This window comes from Carassius auratus, unplaced genomic scaffold, assembly GCF_003368295.1.
Source record: "Carassius auratus strain Wakin unplaced genomic scaffold, ASM336829v1 scaf_tig00214833, whole genome shotgun sequence".
Taxonomy (NCBI): Eukaryota; Metazoa; Chordata; class Actinopteri; order Cypriniformes; family Cyprinidae; genus Carassius; species Carassius auratus.
This window is the reverse complement of record NW_020527822.1, coordinates 512032-527926: the sequence shown is the minus strand read 5'-3', so window position 1 is coordinate 527926 and position 15895 is coordinate 512032. Positions and strand designations below refer to the sequence as shown.

Genomic DNA, 15895 nt, shown 5'->3' with positions numbered 1-15895 from the left:
CCCGTCATGCAACATCACAAATATAGAAATGTTTGGATTTCTCCCAAATGAGAGAGATAAGCCCAACCTTACCTTACGTTTCGCTTAAAATTATTTGTAACTATTTTTTTGTTGTTTTTATAAGCCTATTATACACTGCAATTATATTTATCCATTAGAATTATATATATATTTAATTATTGTTTTGTTCTGATAAATTTGTTAAATTTTGCTGTCACATTTTATACAGGAATTGTATAAAAGTCAAAATATATTGTTAGTTTTATGCTAACATGCAATCAAGGTCTTTGGATACTATGCAAGATTCAAGTTTATTTAGGATATTTAATATGCACTGTGACATTTTACCAATTCAACTTATAAACTGCTTGAGATTTTAAAGTCAGTTTAATATTACTGAAATTCAAGTTGAATATGGTATTAAAAAAAGGTTTTAATTGCTTTAATTATTTCTATTAATTAATAATATGTTATCATGACTTTTTCATCATATTATTTTTTACGAGCTGTATAACCCTGAATCAGTAAACAGAACTAACAAATATTGCTACAAGTGTGACTGCATCATATAATAATTATTAATGAATAATATTAATAATGTTCATCGTCTGGCTGACTGTCTTTTCTAAAAATCCTGTCATACGTGAAAAAACTGACAGTCACCATTTACAAGCTATTACTAAATATTGTAGAAACATAATTTTATGTAAAGTTGCTTTGTAATGATTTGTATTGTAAAAAGCACTATACAAATAAACTTGAATTGAATTTAATTGAATATTTGTTTTCCACTTCAGAAACCATGCACCTACTTTTTTTTCTATTTTTAATGTATTAATCGCTCACATAGGGGAAGTCGTGGCCTAATGTACAGCTCTCTCTCCACCTTCAAAACCATGACTTAGGTGCCCTTGAGCAAGGCACTGAACCCCCAACTGCTCCCCGGGCGCCGCAGCATAAATGGCTGCCCACTGCTCCGGGTGTGTGCTCACAGTGTGTGTGTGTTCACTGCTCTGTGTGTGTGCGCTTCGGATGGGTTAAATGCAGAGCACAAATTCTGAGTATGGGTCACCATACTTGGCTGAATGTCACGTCACTTTCACTTTCACTTTCACTCACAGCTCTAACAAATTTTTTATTATTATTTTTTATTTCTTTTTGAGGAACATGCCAATGTCAGGGGAGTCACATCATCATTAGAGTTGCAAATTAACTCAGAAATGGAAAATAAGGGCTAATTTTATTCTTTATTTATAATCTTCATTCTTGAAGAAAATAGATATTTATTCTTTATGAAAATAAGGGTAGGAATAAGGGACGATCTAAATATTTGTAATGTAATGATTTGTAACCTATAGGCCTGCAGTTAAAAAGTTTTCATATTTGTTTTGATTCACCCATTTACATAGGCTACAATTATTCTAAAAATAAAAGTAAATAATTACATAAAAAATGCCATCGGCCTGAATTAATTTTAACATTATAGAATTGGGATAGTAATTTAGGAGATGAAAATACAGTGAAATTACAAATGGCATGGGATTTTAAAGCATAACAACTAAAGGTCTATGAAACGTTAGTCAATAAAGCATTTTTTTAAACAATGTTATAGAGTTGGGTCCGAGTCCACCTTTGTCGAGTACGAGTCAAGACCAAGTCCACAAACATCGAGTCCAAGTCCGAGTCCGAGTCCAAAAGGGGCCGAGTTGGACTCAAGTCCGAGTTCTTAAAGGCCGAGTCCGAGTCGAGTCCGCCCGAGTCCAGAAAGTAATTAAATTAAAAAAGATTATAAATTGGTATTATACATTTTACATTCTATTAATATTTTAACCTTTCAACCCATTAAACCAATGGCAATATAAAAATGTAATAAAAAAAATACCACTGTTACATCTAGTCATTGCCATTGAACATTTTTATTTTATGTCAACAGAACTAGTTTCCTATCAAAAAAGTTTTCAAAGGTTTTATTGTATTACAAGTGCATGAAAATACAAATGAACCTATTTTATTATTGTATCACACTATATTGTCCTCCAGTTAAAGATGACATTTCAGTTATTTAATGCCTCTCCCCCACATTTGACAGAGGTAAAGTGCAGCCAATGAGGAGATCCTTAATGATGACATTATGAATTTCTTGTTGTCTTGGAGAACTTGCATCATAAAGTTGCATTGCTTGTTTGGTCAGTTCTGGTCTTGCAAATCCTGCAATGCTGAGCTGTGCAGCATCTGTTGGTTGCTGCTGCTGTCTTTGGTAGTCGGTTGCATTGGTTTTCGGATCACCAGTACACTGAACCGAAAACCGTTTCTTTCGGAGGCGTCCGATTTGAGAACAGATGAACTGATGATACTGCGCATGCGTGTAATTTTTCAAGTATTTTGTTAAACATCGGAAAGTGTGATAAAACTATAAATATATATATATATATATATATATATATATATATATATATATATATATATATATATATATATATATATATACACATTTTTTTTTAAGATAGGGGCTACATGTTTCTAATCTGTATATTGTAGATTATGTATGGGCCAAAGGGGTTTTCAGGGAAGTTGGACAATAATTAAGACTAAAGACTGCATGTTTAATATGAATAAGGGATGATTTATGAAATATCTGTACTGTATTTATAGTTAATGATGACAGATTCACAAACTGAGTTTGTAGTAAACAGAACATGAACACAAGTAGAGCAGCTGATGATACTGAACTGCAGCATGTGCCGGTGTCCTGACATTTTATCCTATCCTGTCAGATTTTCCTACCCGGGTTTTGAGCGATTCTCGTTCTCGAGTCAAGAACCGGTTGTATCAGTTTTCAGATCATCAGTAAACTGAACCGAAAACCGTTTCTTTCGGACGCGTCCGATTCGAGAACCGAGGAGCTGATGATACTGCGCATTCGTGATTCAGCATGAAGCCGAATGACTCACAGCGCGTCTGAACCGAACTGATTCTTTTGGTGATTGATTCTGAACTGATTTTGTGCTAATGTAATGAGTGCGGGTAAACCGAGGGCTTGAATGAAGGGCAATCTGACGAAACGTAAATTCATTTAATAACAAATACATCGCAATGGATTATGTATCCGGTGAACTGTTTTTTTTTTCAACCGGTTTATTGAATCAAACCATCCGAAAGAACCGGTTCGTGGAAAAGAATCGAACTTCCCATCACTAATCCACACTAATATCCAGTGAGTGGTGCGTGTGTTTCGTCTGCAAGCATGAGACTTCTGCCTGCCGGTGTGGTGCAGTAAAATGACAGAAGGGGAGACATTCATTAATTTATCATTTCAATTTTATGCTGGTTTTATTGTTACACATGACGTGGACTCGACTGTACTCGGAATATTTTCAGAGTCCAAAATGTTCAAGTCCGTGTCAAGTCCGAGTACAAATTCACCCGAGTGCGTGACAAGTCCGAGTTCATTCAAAATTGGACTCGAGTCCGGACTCGAGTCCGAGTCCAAGTTCGAGTACCCCAACTCTACAATGTTACGTAAAGATTTGAACTAAAATATTATTTCAACCATATAGCCTGTGAATAAATAAAATGCATACTTTTCAATGAAATATTTTGACAGAGGGAGTGTCAGCCAAAAAGTTAAGTTAACAAGTAATTTGTGGATTAATGCTTATTGTAGACACAAACCATTTCAAACGATTCAGTTTGATTTGGTGAACTGGTTCAACCGGTTCACTAAGAAGAAATGGTTAAATCAAGCCATTCGTTCACAAACCATATATCACTACTCATCAGTGAGTTGAGAAGCTCCTACAGGACCAAAGAATTTCTCTACAGCTGTCATAACGTCATCAACTGTACATGAAGACTAAATGTAACTAAATGAGCCTATGGACATTGCCATGCGATATTTCACATCTGACTGCAACACCCCGCAGCGCGTGTATAAAAGGCAGCAGGTGCACCACATTAATCCATATTTTCACTAAGGAACCGAGCTGGTGACCCAGCAGCTCAGCGGTGGTACAGCAACTGTGCCGAAGGGACATGACCTCTGCATTCCCTCCTTCAGGGAATGGGGGTTACATATACATAACCAAGACTCTCACGTTGGTGATGACCAATGAATTGGGATCCCTACCAAAGCACAACAGGTGCTGCCCCCTCCAGTGCTCTGAGTAAGCCCCTTGACCCTTCCTATGAGGCGCAATATGTAGTCTGCCTGGGGAAACACGGCCCTAGTAACTGTATCCTTGACATACACACATGGTATAACAACAGGGTCACTCTTTTAGGCACTAGCAATACACCAGATCTCAAGGAATTCATTGGCTGAAAGGCCTAGTGCCTGATGTTCTGCCACGTCTGGCCCCCGGAGTGCTGGAGGACTCAGCGTTGCACTGTCAGCTGGATCAAACTCAAGGCATGATTCACTAACTGAAAATGGCTGCAGGTTCCCCAACCTCTTGATCGAGGCGCACAAAGTCATGAATAGTACATGAGGGTACAAAGGCTTGAATGGGGCAGCTTGTAGGGCTCTCAGCACCAAACCCAAATACCAAGAGGGTAGGGAGGGTGACCTAGGAGGATTTAACCTCCTGGCCCCCCTAAGGAACCGGCAAGGAGAAAAGCACGGCACTGATCGAACATTTCCAGGGGTCCTCGTGATGAGAGTAAAATCATTCAATAAACTGGTTCCACTTTAGAGCACAGGCTCATCTTGTGGAAGGGGCACATGCTGAATTGATAGTGAAGTGCTACCTCCCTGGGTAGGTCACCTAGAATCTCTGTGTCCCATCCAGAGACCACACGTGGAGCTTCCACAGGTCCGGACGCGGGTGCCAGAGGGTGCCCCATCTCTGAGAAAGCAGATCCTTCCTCAGAGGATTTGGCCAGGGAGGGGCTGTCGGAAGGAGCATGAGTTTTTCGGGAACCAGAGATCTGGCCCAAGATCTGGCCACGGGTTGAAAGTTTTGGTATTTGGTAAAGACGCGATGCTACTGGGACCGCCCAAAGGATTGATATGCCCAACTCTTGAATGCAAATCGCAGAAATGGCCTGTATCGCAGGAGGATTGAGACATGAAAGTATACATCATTCAGGTCGATTCCTGCAAACCAGTCTAGGGGAACCATGTATTTCAAAATGCACTTCTGCATCAACATCTTGAACAACAGCTTGTGAAGTGCATGGTTAAGCAGATCAAGGATCGGTTGTAAACCCACCGCCTTTCTTAGGCACGATGAAGTAAGGGCTGTAGAACCCTGTGAAGGACTGCGATTTTAGCATGCAAGACAGGGGCATCAACAGCCTTGACTGATGTGAACCTGATGCCCCTGAACTTGGGGGGACACCAGGTGAACTGAATCTCATAGTCGAGTCTGATGGTCCTCAAGAGCCACTGAGATGGACTAGGAAGAACTAACCAGGCTCAGAGAGACCGTGCCAGTGGAACAAATGGAACTGCTTACGTACACACAGTGGGTCAGCATGGTAGGACACAGGGACCCACCCCAGGGCCTGTGACAGCAGAGGGTGGAGTCAGGTGTGAAGTGTGACACACACCTGATTCCTCCTCCTGCGGAAGAAAATGTAGGAGCCCGGCTTAAGGCTTGTGACAGCCTTGCGTGTGATGACATGAAGGGGGGACTCGAGTGCTACAGCCCTTACCTGGTTTCAAAACTGGTCAGTAGAGGGGTGCTCTTGGGCAACCCACTGCTGCCCACTGACAAGAGAGGAGGGAAGTGATCTCGTGATGCATGGTTCATGACTCTCTTCCTCTTGAGACCGAGGAAACTGCTCTTTTATTGAAGTTTTGCATACCTCTGGCTGCAGGTCCGGGGGAGGGAGTGGTGTGGTCACTATCTCCCGATGAGCAATCTCCTCCATGTCCGGAGTGCCGGTCTCAGGGCCTCTTGCACTAACGGCACACAATGTTTAATTGCCTCAGTCTTCTTTGCTGCTGAGAACTGCTGGATAAAGCTTTCAACAGCATCACCCTCACCATAATCCTCAAATCACCTCTGACTTCATGGGACGCAGTGGCGCACTGGGTGCTGGATCGCGGCAGAGGGACTCCGCCTCACTTGATGTAATGGAGTCTTTTATGCAACTCCATGATGTTCATGTCCCCACAAAGAAAATATGCACCATCCACGAATGTTTACTCAGCGTGCTGAATGCCCAGACATGTGAGGCAGCAATCGTGACCATCCTGTGGCTCCAGGAAACAACTACATCCAGAAACACACAGGTGATAAGACATCTTTAAAAAGACATGATCACCCGTGTTGCTCTTTTAGAGATTGCTCTTAGGTGCTGGAGTTGGCCACCGCACACTCCAAGTCTGACTGTCTCCACAAAATATATATACTCATCTTTTGCAATAATTTGAAGAGGGGAGAGCAGTACTGATACACCAACGCTTGGCTCTGAAGTGAAAATATTAATTAATGTGGTGCACCTGCTGCCTTTTATACACATGCTGCAGGATGTGGTAGCCAGATGGGAATTATTTATTCACACAATCGAAGTGGATTGGTCTCTCTATCAAGAACTCAATTCACTTGAGATATTTTATGAAGGATTCAACTATACAATGTCTTCTATTGATGATTGAATTGTCTAAATATGAGGTCTCACACCTACACACACACACACACACACACACACACAGCTGTAGTGATTGTTGTTGTAATTAATCTCACTGTTCTTGTGTTTAGATGCCTGTTTTCTCACACTGGATCCAAACACAGCACACACTGAACTCATTCTGTCTGAGGAGAACAGAAAGGTGACAGATGTGAGACAGAAAAAGCTGTATCCTGATCACTCAGACAGATTTGATGAGTGTCCTCAAGTGTTGTGTAAAGAGAGTGTGTGTGGGCGCTGTTATTGGGAGACTGAGTGGAGTGGATGTGTGTTTATATCAGTGTCATATAAGAGCATCACCAGGAAGGGACGGGGTTTTGAGTGTTGGTTTGGATCTAATGATCAGTCCTGGAGTTTGTTTTGCTCTCCCATCAGTTACTCATTCATACACAATAACATAGTGACTGTTCTCCCTGTGAAGTCCATTGGCAGTAGAATAGGAGTGTATGTGGATCACAGAGCAGGAACTCTGTCCTTCTACAGCGTCTCCAGAAACACAATGAGCCTCATCCACACAGTCCAGACCACATTCACTCAGCCGCTCTATCCTGGGTTTAGGGTTTATTCTGCTGGATCATCAGTGAAACTGTGTTGATGAATCAGAAGTGACTCATGAAAGATTCTTCCCATCATGTTTTGAGCTGAATGATAAATCAGTAACAGTGAGATGTTATTGTCTCTTCATGACATTAATACTACAGCTGAATGAATGTCTATCACTGAAATAACAGAATAAATGTGTCAGAAATCCTCCTAATGACAGAGAGATCAATGTGTGTGTGTGAATGTGTGTGTGAGAGAGACAGTGTATCTACATTTATTTTTATAGAAGTGTCATATCAATCATTTGTATTATTTCTTTCAAAAATGTCCTTTTAATTGAAAAGTTCTTCATTAATTGTGTTTGTGAAATTTAATACATTTTTCTCTTGATTTTGTGAAGAAATAAAATGCATTGATAAATCAATTTGAGATTAGATTTGAATTCATTTTTGTATCATACATATAATTGATTCCTCACAAGACTGAAATCAACTTCAAGAGTTTCTGACATTATAAAATTTGACATTAATCATAGCGTTTAATAAAATACATAAATTGATAGTAATAGCAACCACAATATGATCTTTTTTATTATTTGAATAATAATATGGTAAAGAAATATGATTACAATAATACTGCACTCTTAAATAATCTATGCATGTTTTAATAATAATAATAATAATAATGATGAATATCAATTTAATTTGTATTTTAATTTATACCAGTTAAATGAATAAAAAAACATATAAGAATATTATTGCTCTTAAAAAAGTCAGCATTTATAATGAAATAAAATGATTTTTAATAAAATGATTAATAAAAATGAAGATGATGATGATAATAATTAAAATACTAACTTTATTTTACTGCAATCATTTTCAATGGTTTTAACAATGTTAAAACATTTACAAACTATGTTTAACATTTAAATAATACTACAACAAAGATATTATCATTATTTATTCTTTGTTATATAATTGTTATAAAAACAATATTACCATTACTTTTTTATTGTCATTAGTAATAAATACTCCCTTTTTATTTTACAGGACAATTGGATTATTGCAATCATAATATATTTCTTTGCTCCTTAGTTATAATTAAAATAACAATAAAATGTTATAATATAAAATAATATAAAATATTTAGGTTATTTACATGTGTATATTATTATTATTATTATTAAATATTGACATTTAGTTTATAGTGGAATAGTAAGATTTTGTTATTTATTAAAGGTAAAACTGCTGCTGGTTAAAATTGTAAGACTTCTGTACAATATGATTACTGCATCAGTATCCATTTTTAGTGGTTTGCTTAACTTGTTAGCCAGCACCCCCCATTATGGGACTCACAGCTGAAAGTGCTCTACCTAACTTATAATTGTAACAGTTTCCTACTTCAGTATGTTACAAACATAATTTTGGTGTCATAAATCATAACATAAATTTGATAATGCTCAAAAATATTAAGTTATAGACACTGAAGTGCCTTGAATTTTTTTTTTACCACACTTAAGTTATTCCATAACGGACACAAACAGTTCTGTCGCTGAAGAACTGAAACGTAAACAAAGGAATTATGATCCATTTTTACAACGTTATTGCTTCGTTGGACTAAACGTGCTTCATGAGATGTCGTTCAGTGGACCCTTACCTTTCTAACAAAACCGGGATTTACAGCTGTGGATGTGTTTATGACTCGTTATTACGACGGATCTGGTAGGTACAGCGTTTCCTTTGTTCATGTTTTTTATGTGTACTGCTTACCCAAATGTAGCAAATACAGTCTTTATAAGCTTTCCATTGAAAAACAGCGATTTGTTGTCGATTCTTGAGGCTTAGATCTTTATAATGATACATAGGTTGTCAAGATTAAATTTGTCCCATTTCATTTAATCTATTCGTAAAAACACTGACACATGCGAGTTGATCAAATGTATTCACAAAATACTGCCTACTCTTCACCCACAGATCTAATGCATAAACACAATGGCAAGCATCTTTCCAGATGGGATGTAAACTTCGTCAGCTGAAGTAGTAAAATCAGTTTGAAGATGAAAATTGTACAAAGCACAATATTCTCCACCAATCCTCACTTCTAACATGCATCCTCAGCGTTAGGTGATGTTTTGTAGAAAGCTGTTGCTCTCCTTATGTTTTTTCATTGTCTCATTTCACATTTATCTTGACATTGTGTGAATGTGTTAATACATTGGATAAAAAGATCACAAAAATGCATTCACCTGCCCATTGATCCCCACCCCCCATGGAAAAAAATGGGGACAGAGTGGTTGAAAGTGGGAAAAGCGATGGTCATTCAATTTGTGATTTGATCAGCCTTCTCTCTGGTGTTATAACATGATTCTTAACAATGTTTCCTGTATGTGAAAATTTCAACAATTCGACAGATTACATAAAACTGTTCTTTTATTTGTGAAAACTCATGTGGTACTTAAGTGCTGCTTTATTTTTGAAACTCTTTCCGCAGTGACCACATGTAAACGGTTTCTCTCCAGTGTGAAGTCTCATGTGCCTATTAAGGCTTCCCTTCATATTGAAACATTTACCACATTGTTGGCAGATGAAAGGCTTCTCTCCTGTGTGAGTTCTTATGTGGTCTTCAAAGTGTCTTTTGTTATTGAAACTCTTTCAGCACTGAGTGCATGTGTAGGGTTGATCTCCAGAGTGAATTCTCAAGTGGTTTTCAAAGTGTTGTTTTTGACTGAGACTCTTTCCACACAAAGGGCATATGTAGGGTTTCTCTCTATGAGTTCTCAAATGGACTTCAAGATTTCCACACTGTTGGCACATGTAAGGCTGCTCTCCATTGTGAATTCTCATGTGTTGGTTAAAGCTTCCTTTTTGACTGAAACTTATACCACACTGTTGGCAGATGAAAAGACTCTCTTCACTGTGAACTATGATATGGCAGTTAAGACTACTTTTCTGGTTGAAACTTTTTCCACACTGTTTTTAGGAATAAGGCTTCTCTCCAGTGTGAATACTCATGTGGTCTCCAAGGTTTCCAGAATGAGTGAAACTCTTTCCACACTGAGGGCATATGAATGGCCTCTCTCCAGTGTGAATTCTAATGTGGCTTTTAAGAATTACTTTTTGACTGAAACACTTTCCACACTGACGGCAGTTTCAGACTAATTCTGGTCTTTTGATCCATTTTTCTTGAGGAACTTATTTCAGTCTGTGAGCAACTAAAATATGTTTCTCCAGTTAAATAAACATGTTGATTCTTATATTGATCTCTTTCTTCCATTTCAATCAGTTCTTGACTCTCATCTTTCAGCACCGTCAGGTCTAGGGTGAGAAAATTAGAGATAATTGAGATGCAGTTTGAACAATGTTTGTGTACATGACTATCCAGTGGTGGTGGGCAAGAAGGCAGAGAGCTAAAGAGAAAGGTCAAAGCAATGCAAAAACTCACAATGAATGGTGAACCCCAGACATTTTGGGCATTTTAGAAATCATGGATGGACATTTTCTTTTAGGTCCAAAGAGTGTATGGGAAAAAGAGGATGAATAGTCACCCTATTGTACAGGCACAGGCCTCTTCTGGAAATGACAAACTTCTTATTGTAGTTACATTACCTACTTTTACCATCTGATTGTGGCTACATCTCTCTTTTAGTTCTATTAGATCAGTGGTGTAATTATGTCCATGCATGTATAGGCTTATGCTTTCCCAGGGCTGTTTTTGTCATGGTATCAGAGAGTAAGGCGTGGATTCAAATTCAGGAGAAAAATTGACAACAGTTTAGAATAGGTAACACTCGTTAACTATTAACTATGACATTTCTATCAATAATGTCTTAATCTGCTGCTTATTAATAGTTAGTAAGGTAGTTGTTAGGTTTAGGTATTGTGTAAGATTAGGGATGAAGAATAAGGTCAAGTAGAATAAGGCATTAATATGTTCTTAATTAGCACTAATAATTGGCTAATATTCTAGTAATATGCATACTAATAAGCAATTGATAAGTGTTATATTAAAGCGTTACCGCAAAAATTATAATTTTTAATAAAAAAATTAAATAAAACAAACAAAAACTACCCTTGGGGGGAAAAAGGCAGGCAGGCAGGCTTGAAAAAAAGCACAACAATGCAAGGCAGGAATATGGCAGCAATACGGGTAAATAACTCTGAATTAAAATAATGGACCAGGGGGAGATATGTTGGGTCAGGTCTGTGTGGCAGAAGAGGGCCTAAAGCCAAGAGGTAGACCAGAAAATTCTGGGAGAGCAGTAAGCAAGGGTGCAGCGTAAGCCCACTAGTTGAAGAGTGTGGAGCTCAATCCCACCAGAGCCACTGAGTGATAGCTGAAGTTCTCCACGGTGGTGCAGAAGACCACCCCAGCAGAGCAGGCATGACCGAAGATCCCTATGGTGGAGTGCATGACCACCACAGCAAATAGACGGAACAGAGGGCTACAATGTTGGATCAAGCGGAGCTGGAAACCACCAGGTTTCTTGAGTGGACACAGAGGGCTCCCAGACTGAAATAGGTTCTTGATTGGATTCTGAGTGCTCCCGGACAGGAGTGGGTTCTGGAGTGGACTCTGAGGGCTCCCAGACTGGACGGATTCTGAGAAATCTGGAATGCGTTCTGGATCTGCCATACTAAAAGCCAGTCTCAAAAGCATTGGGCCCATCCGGTGAAGAGGTTCCAAACTGGCAGCCATCTTGTGGAGAGTCTCTGGAAAGGCAGCCTTAACAGGACAAGGTTCAGGAGTGGTGGCCATTTTGGGACGAGACTCAGGAGTGGCTGCCATTCTGTGAAAAGGCTCTGTGCTGGCAGCCATTTTGTGATGAGACACTGACATATAAGCCATCATGTGAAGAGACTCTGAACAGGCAGCCATGTCAGGAAAAGTTCCGTTGTGGGCTATTATGTCCACAAAAGCCCCCAAAAGACGGGGTTTAGTGCCGTACCTCTTTCAGATACTGATGGGCTCATCAAGGGTATAAGAAAACAAGTCCTTTGGAGCTAAATCATTATACTCCAAACCCTTTACAGCACTCCTAAATTTCAAGGTGAATCCCTCAGGTCAGGAGAATAAATAGGAAGACAAGCAGGTGAAGCACCTCAAACAATAATGAGGTAACAAGATGATGTCAACAAAATGTGAGAGGCCTATGCTTGGAATAATACAAATAATCTGAATAAAATATCCTGTTTATTATTTCATTATTCAAACTGCCCATTTAAAAACAGAACGAAATGGTTTCCTGTCTTGTATTCCATCTCTCATTAAAGTGCACATTACATTCACATACTGGTAAATTACACACAGCTTGAAAGGCAATATTGGAAATAGCATAATTGCGGCACTTTAAAGCTTTAAGCAGCATTGAAAGGGACCTCACACCCAGGGCCTCCTACCCCTGGTGGGTCTAGGAAAACAGTGAACGATGAGCAATATACATAATAGTGGGTAAATCTAGACCATCTCATATATATCCTCAGCACCCTGACCGGGCAGAGAAGGTTCACATCGCCCTCACTATTAGATCTTGGAAGAGCTGACAGTGAAATGACCTGTGCTGTGAATGGAGTGGAAGGCACTTTGGGGACACAAACGCAGACCCCACCAAAACCACCCAAAACCTAACCAAACCAGCACTCACAGAAAGCACGTGCAGGTCACCCATTGCGTGACCGAGGCGAGAGCCACAAGGAAAGATACCGCAAATCCATGAACTGCAGCAGTTTGAAGCTGCCACCCTTCATAGCTTCCAGTACCGTGAAGAGGTCCCAGACCGGAACCAGAGGGGGCCGGGGAGGGTTTAATCTCCCTAGCACCTCTCAGGAAATGAATGATGAGATCTTTCCTTCCCAGTGGTTGGCCAAGCATAGGTTTGACAAACGCTGCTTTGGAAGCACATACACTTTGAGCGTGGAGGGGGACCTGCCCTTCTCCAACAGCTCTTGTAGGAAGGAGAGAATCTCCACAATGCTACAGCGGTGTGGGTCTATGTTTTGACCTGAGCACCAGCCAGAAAACACTGAACACTTTGAAGCGTAAAGCCTTCTAGTAGAAGGCACTCTCGTCTGTGTAATAGTGTTCAATACTCTCTCTGGGAAGTCCGCGGGTACCCGTTGATGGCCCAGACGTGCAGGGCCCATAAGTCAGGGCTGAGAGAGGAGATCCATGGGGTTGTGCTCACTAGCTGCATCAGCTCTGGGAACCAAACCTGGTTCCTCCAGAACGGCACCATGAGGAGCACAGAGCGTTCGTTCTCCCTGATTTGCTTGATCACCTGTGGTAACAGGTGCGACCGGGGGAAACGCATAAAGCGAGCGGCTGTGCCATACATGGGTCAGCGCACCCCTTCCTTTCATGAAAAATGCTGGGCAGCCTGAGGTGTCCCATAGTAACTGGACTACCTGGGAGTGCAGGGACCATTTCTCTGTGGGAACATTGTCTCTGGTCAGCATGTCTGGACCCACATTTTGACATCCTGGCACGTGCGCTGCTCTCAGGAAATATCAGCTGTAGAAACCTGCATTGCTCTGGATCAACTGGACGGTTTATATAGCACGTTTTCTTTTGCAATCTCGCTAAACAACTTCTTTCACCATGGTTTTGGCCCTGTCTTGAAAGAGCGGGGGTCTGCCAGCGAACTGCAGTAAATAGCCTCGTTTTAAAGTGTTCATTACCCAATCTGACACGCCCAGGATCATTTTCAATGCTTTTATGCTTAACGCTGGGCGAAGAATGGTATCTGGGCTCTGGTCACTGTGTGTGTGCGGCGCATAGCATAAAGTGTTTGCTTGCGGGTCCGCACTCAGGGAGGCACGCATATGCTCTCTGCACACAGAACACATTTCGTGTCTACTGATGGGTTTTCTGCACACAGAACGCATTTTGCGTTTATTGATGGGGGCTCTAAGTGAGTGAGTGTCACAGAGCGACCCGTGTTTGTGAGTAGGGGTGAGCACTGTACAGCAGGCACATCTCCTACATTTAAAACACACGGCGTGAGTCGGTTTCATTGATATTGGCCGTGAATGAGTGTGTGACACTGAACGAGCCATGCTTATGTGTAGGGGTGAGCACTGGGACATGGGTACATTTCCTACATTTACAACACCTTTGGCATGAGCCGGAAAGACGGACATAATGCACCCTCATTGGTGCTTACGTCACGAGTTGTCCCTTGATTGGTTACAGCAGTAGCTGCAGAGCAATTAATAGGCATGCGAGCCGTCTCGCCTAGGTCTGCTTGTACAGCAATGCATTTTAAATGAATGCAAAAATTAAGGATTTTTTTTTTGGCATCAGTATTCTGAAGAAAAGGGATTTTCCAATAGTGTAAACTAGCTTATGCAACAAAAGAGTACTCTTGTTAGAGAACAAGTCATTTCCTATTGCTAGCAGGTGGAGCTATGATTACAACTGAATACTGACATGTAGATGTTTTCAGGCCAGGACTCTTAACAAAATGTCCTTTTCCATGGCAAAAAATCAAATTTTGTCAGGCTCCCACAGACATGCCCTTTAACAAAAACTGAAGAGCTTTACAAGTTTTCCAATCGCAGAAGCCTTTAGATTAGACTGACCAAATAAAATGTTGGTGTCATTAAATCTCTAGGAAAGGTTTGTTACAGCACAAAACATATATCACCTCCTGTTGCCAGAAGGTGGCACTATGACTGAATATGGGAATGGGCATGTGTTCAGGACAGGGCTCTTATCAAACATGAAGTTTGGGGCAGATCAGACATCGTATGCCTGAGTTATAACAACTTCCTGTTTCATGGTGAAACATCGAGATATCTCAGGCAGCTTCTTTAAATGCAGTGCACTAATAGAGGGGTAGAAAATTGCCTTTTTATGTGGAAGTAAAGCATACATGTCACATAAGAATTTATTTTCTTTTAAAAAATATGCTTATTTAAATGGAGAAAGACTAACTTGAAAGGACTTGAGCCCATAAGAAGTGCAAATGTTCATGTATTTTAGGTGATTGAATAGTACTGCCATTAAAGGTGGAAGAAGTCGTAAAATGTAATTTTTTTTTTACAATTAATTAAATTAAGCAATGAATGAAGCTGAAATCCTTTAAAAATAAATAAAGGGGAACTACAGACAAGGAAAGACAAGGGTATATAAACATCTGTCAATGGCAAATTAATTATGAAAATGTACAGGACAAAATAGTTCAGCTTTGAGAATGAAAACCAACCTGTTTGTTCCTCAGTCTCTTAATGTTTTACTCTGAATGTGTCTTCAGTCTTCACTTCTTCTCTCTCCTCTTTAATAAACTCCATCTTTATATCAGTGTGTGTCTCAGTCTCTTCATGTTTGACTCTGAATGTGTCTTCAATCTTCATTTCTTCTCTCTCCTCTTTAATAACCTCCATCTTTGTTTGTTCCTCTGTATCTTCATGTTTGACCCTGAATTATTTTTCAATCTTCACGTCTTCACTCTCCTCTTTAAAAAACACCATCTTAATAATAGTGAGTCATGTAGATCTCACTTTGTCTGTGTGTTTGGACACTTAACCTGTTTAGGATGAGAATAATTAATGGACTTAAGTGGAGTAATTAACCAAAAACACTAAAAACCTATAACAATAAAGATAAATAAAAGAACAAATATTAACACTTACTATTTAGTTATGACAAATATGAGGTATTTCATTATTAGTATTTAACATTTAATAGATTACCCTTTCTTAAAAAAAGAAAAGCTATT

The 15895-nt window shown here is 39.7% G+C and overlaps 1 protein-coding gene and 1 pseudogene across 2 annotated transcripts in view; one reads left to right on the top strand and one right to left on the bottom strand.

Moving 5' to 3' along the window:
* The window catches only part of LOC113093028 (NACHT, LRR and PYD domains-containing protein 3-like), a 103039-nt gene extending 95575 nt beyond the window's left edge, over positions 1-7464 (top strand). For both annotated transcript variants that reach the window (XM_026258847.1, XM_026258848.1), the window contains one exon: positions 6708-7464. In XM_026258847.1, the coding sequence (XP_026114632.1) occupies positions 6708-7231 (524 nt within the window). In that variant the 3' untranslated portion in view covers positions 7232-7464. The remainder of the gene's footprint in view (positions 1-6707) is intronic.
* Positions 7465-9520: 2056 nt separating this feature from the next.
* On the bottom strand, positions 9521-10325 carry LOC113093027 (zinc finger protein 567-like; annotated as a pseudogene).
* Positions 10326-15895: the final 5570 nt, after the last annotated feature.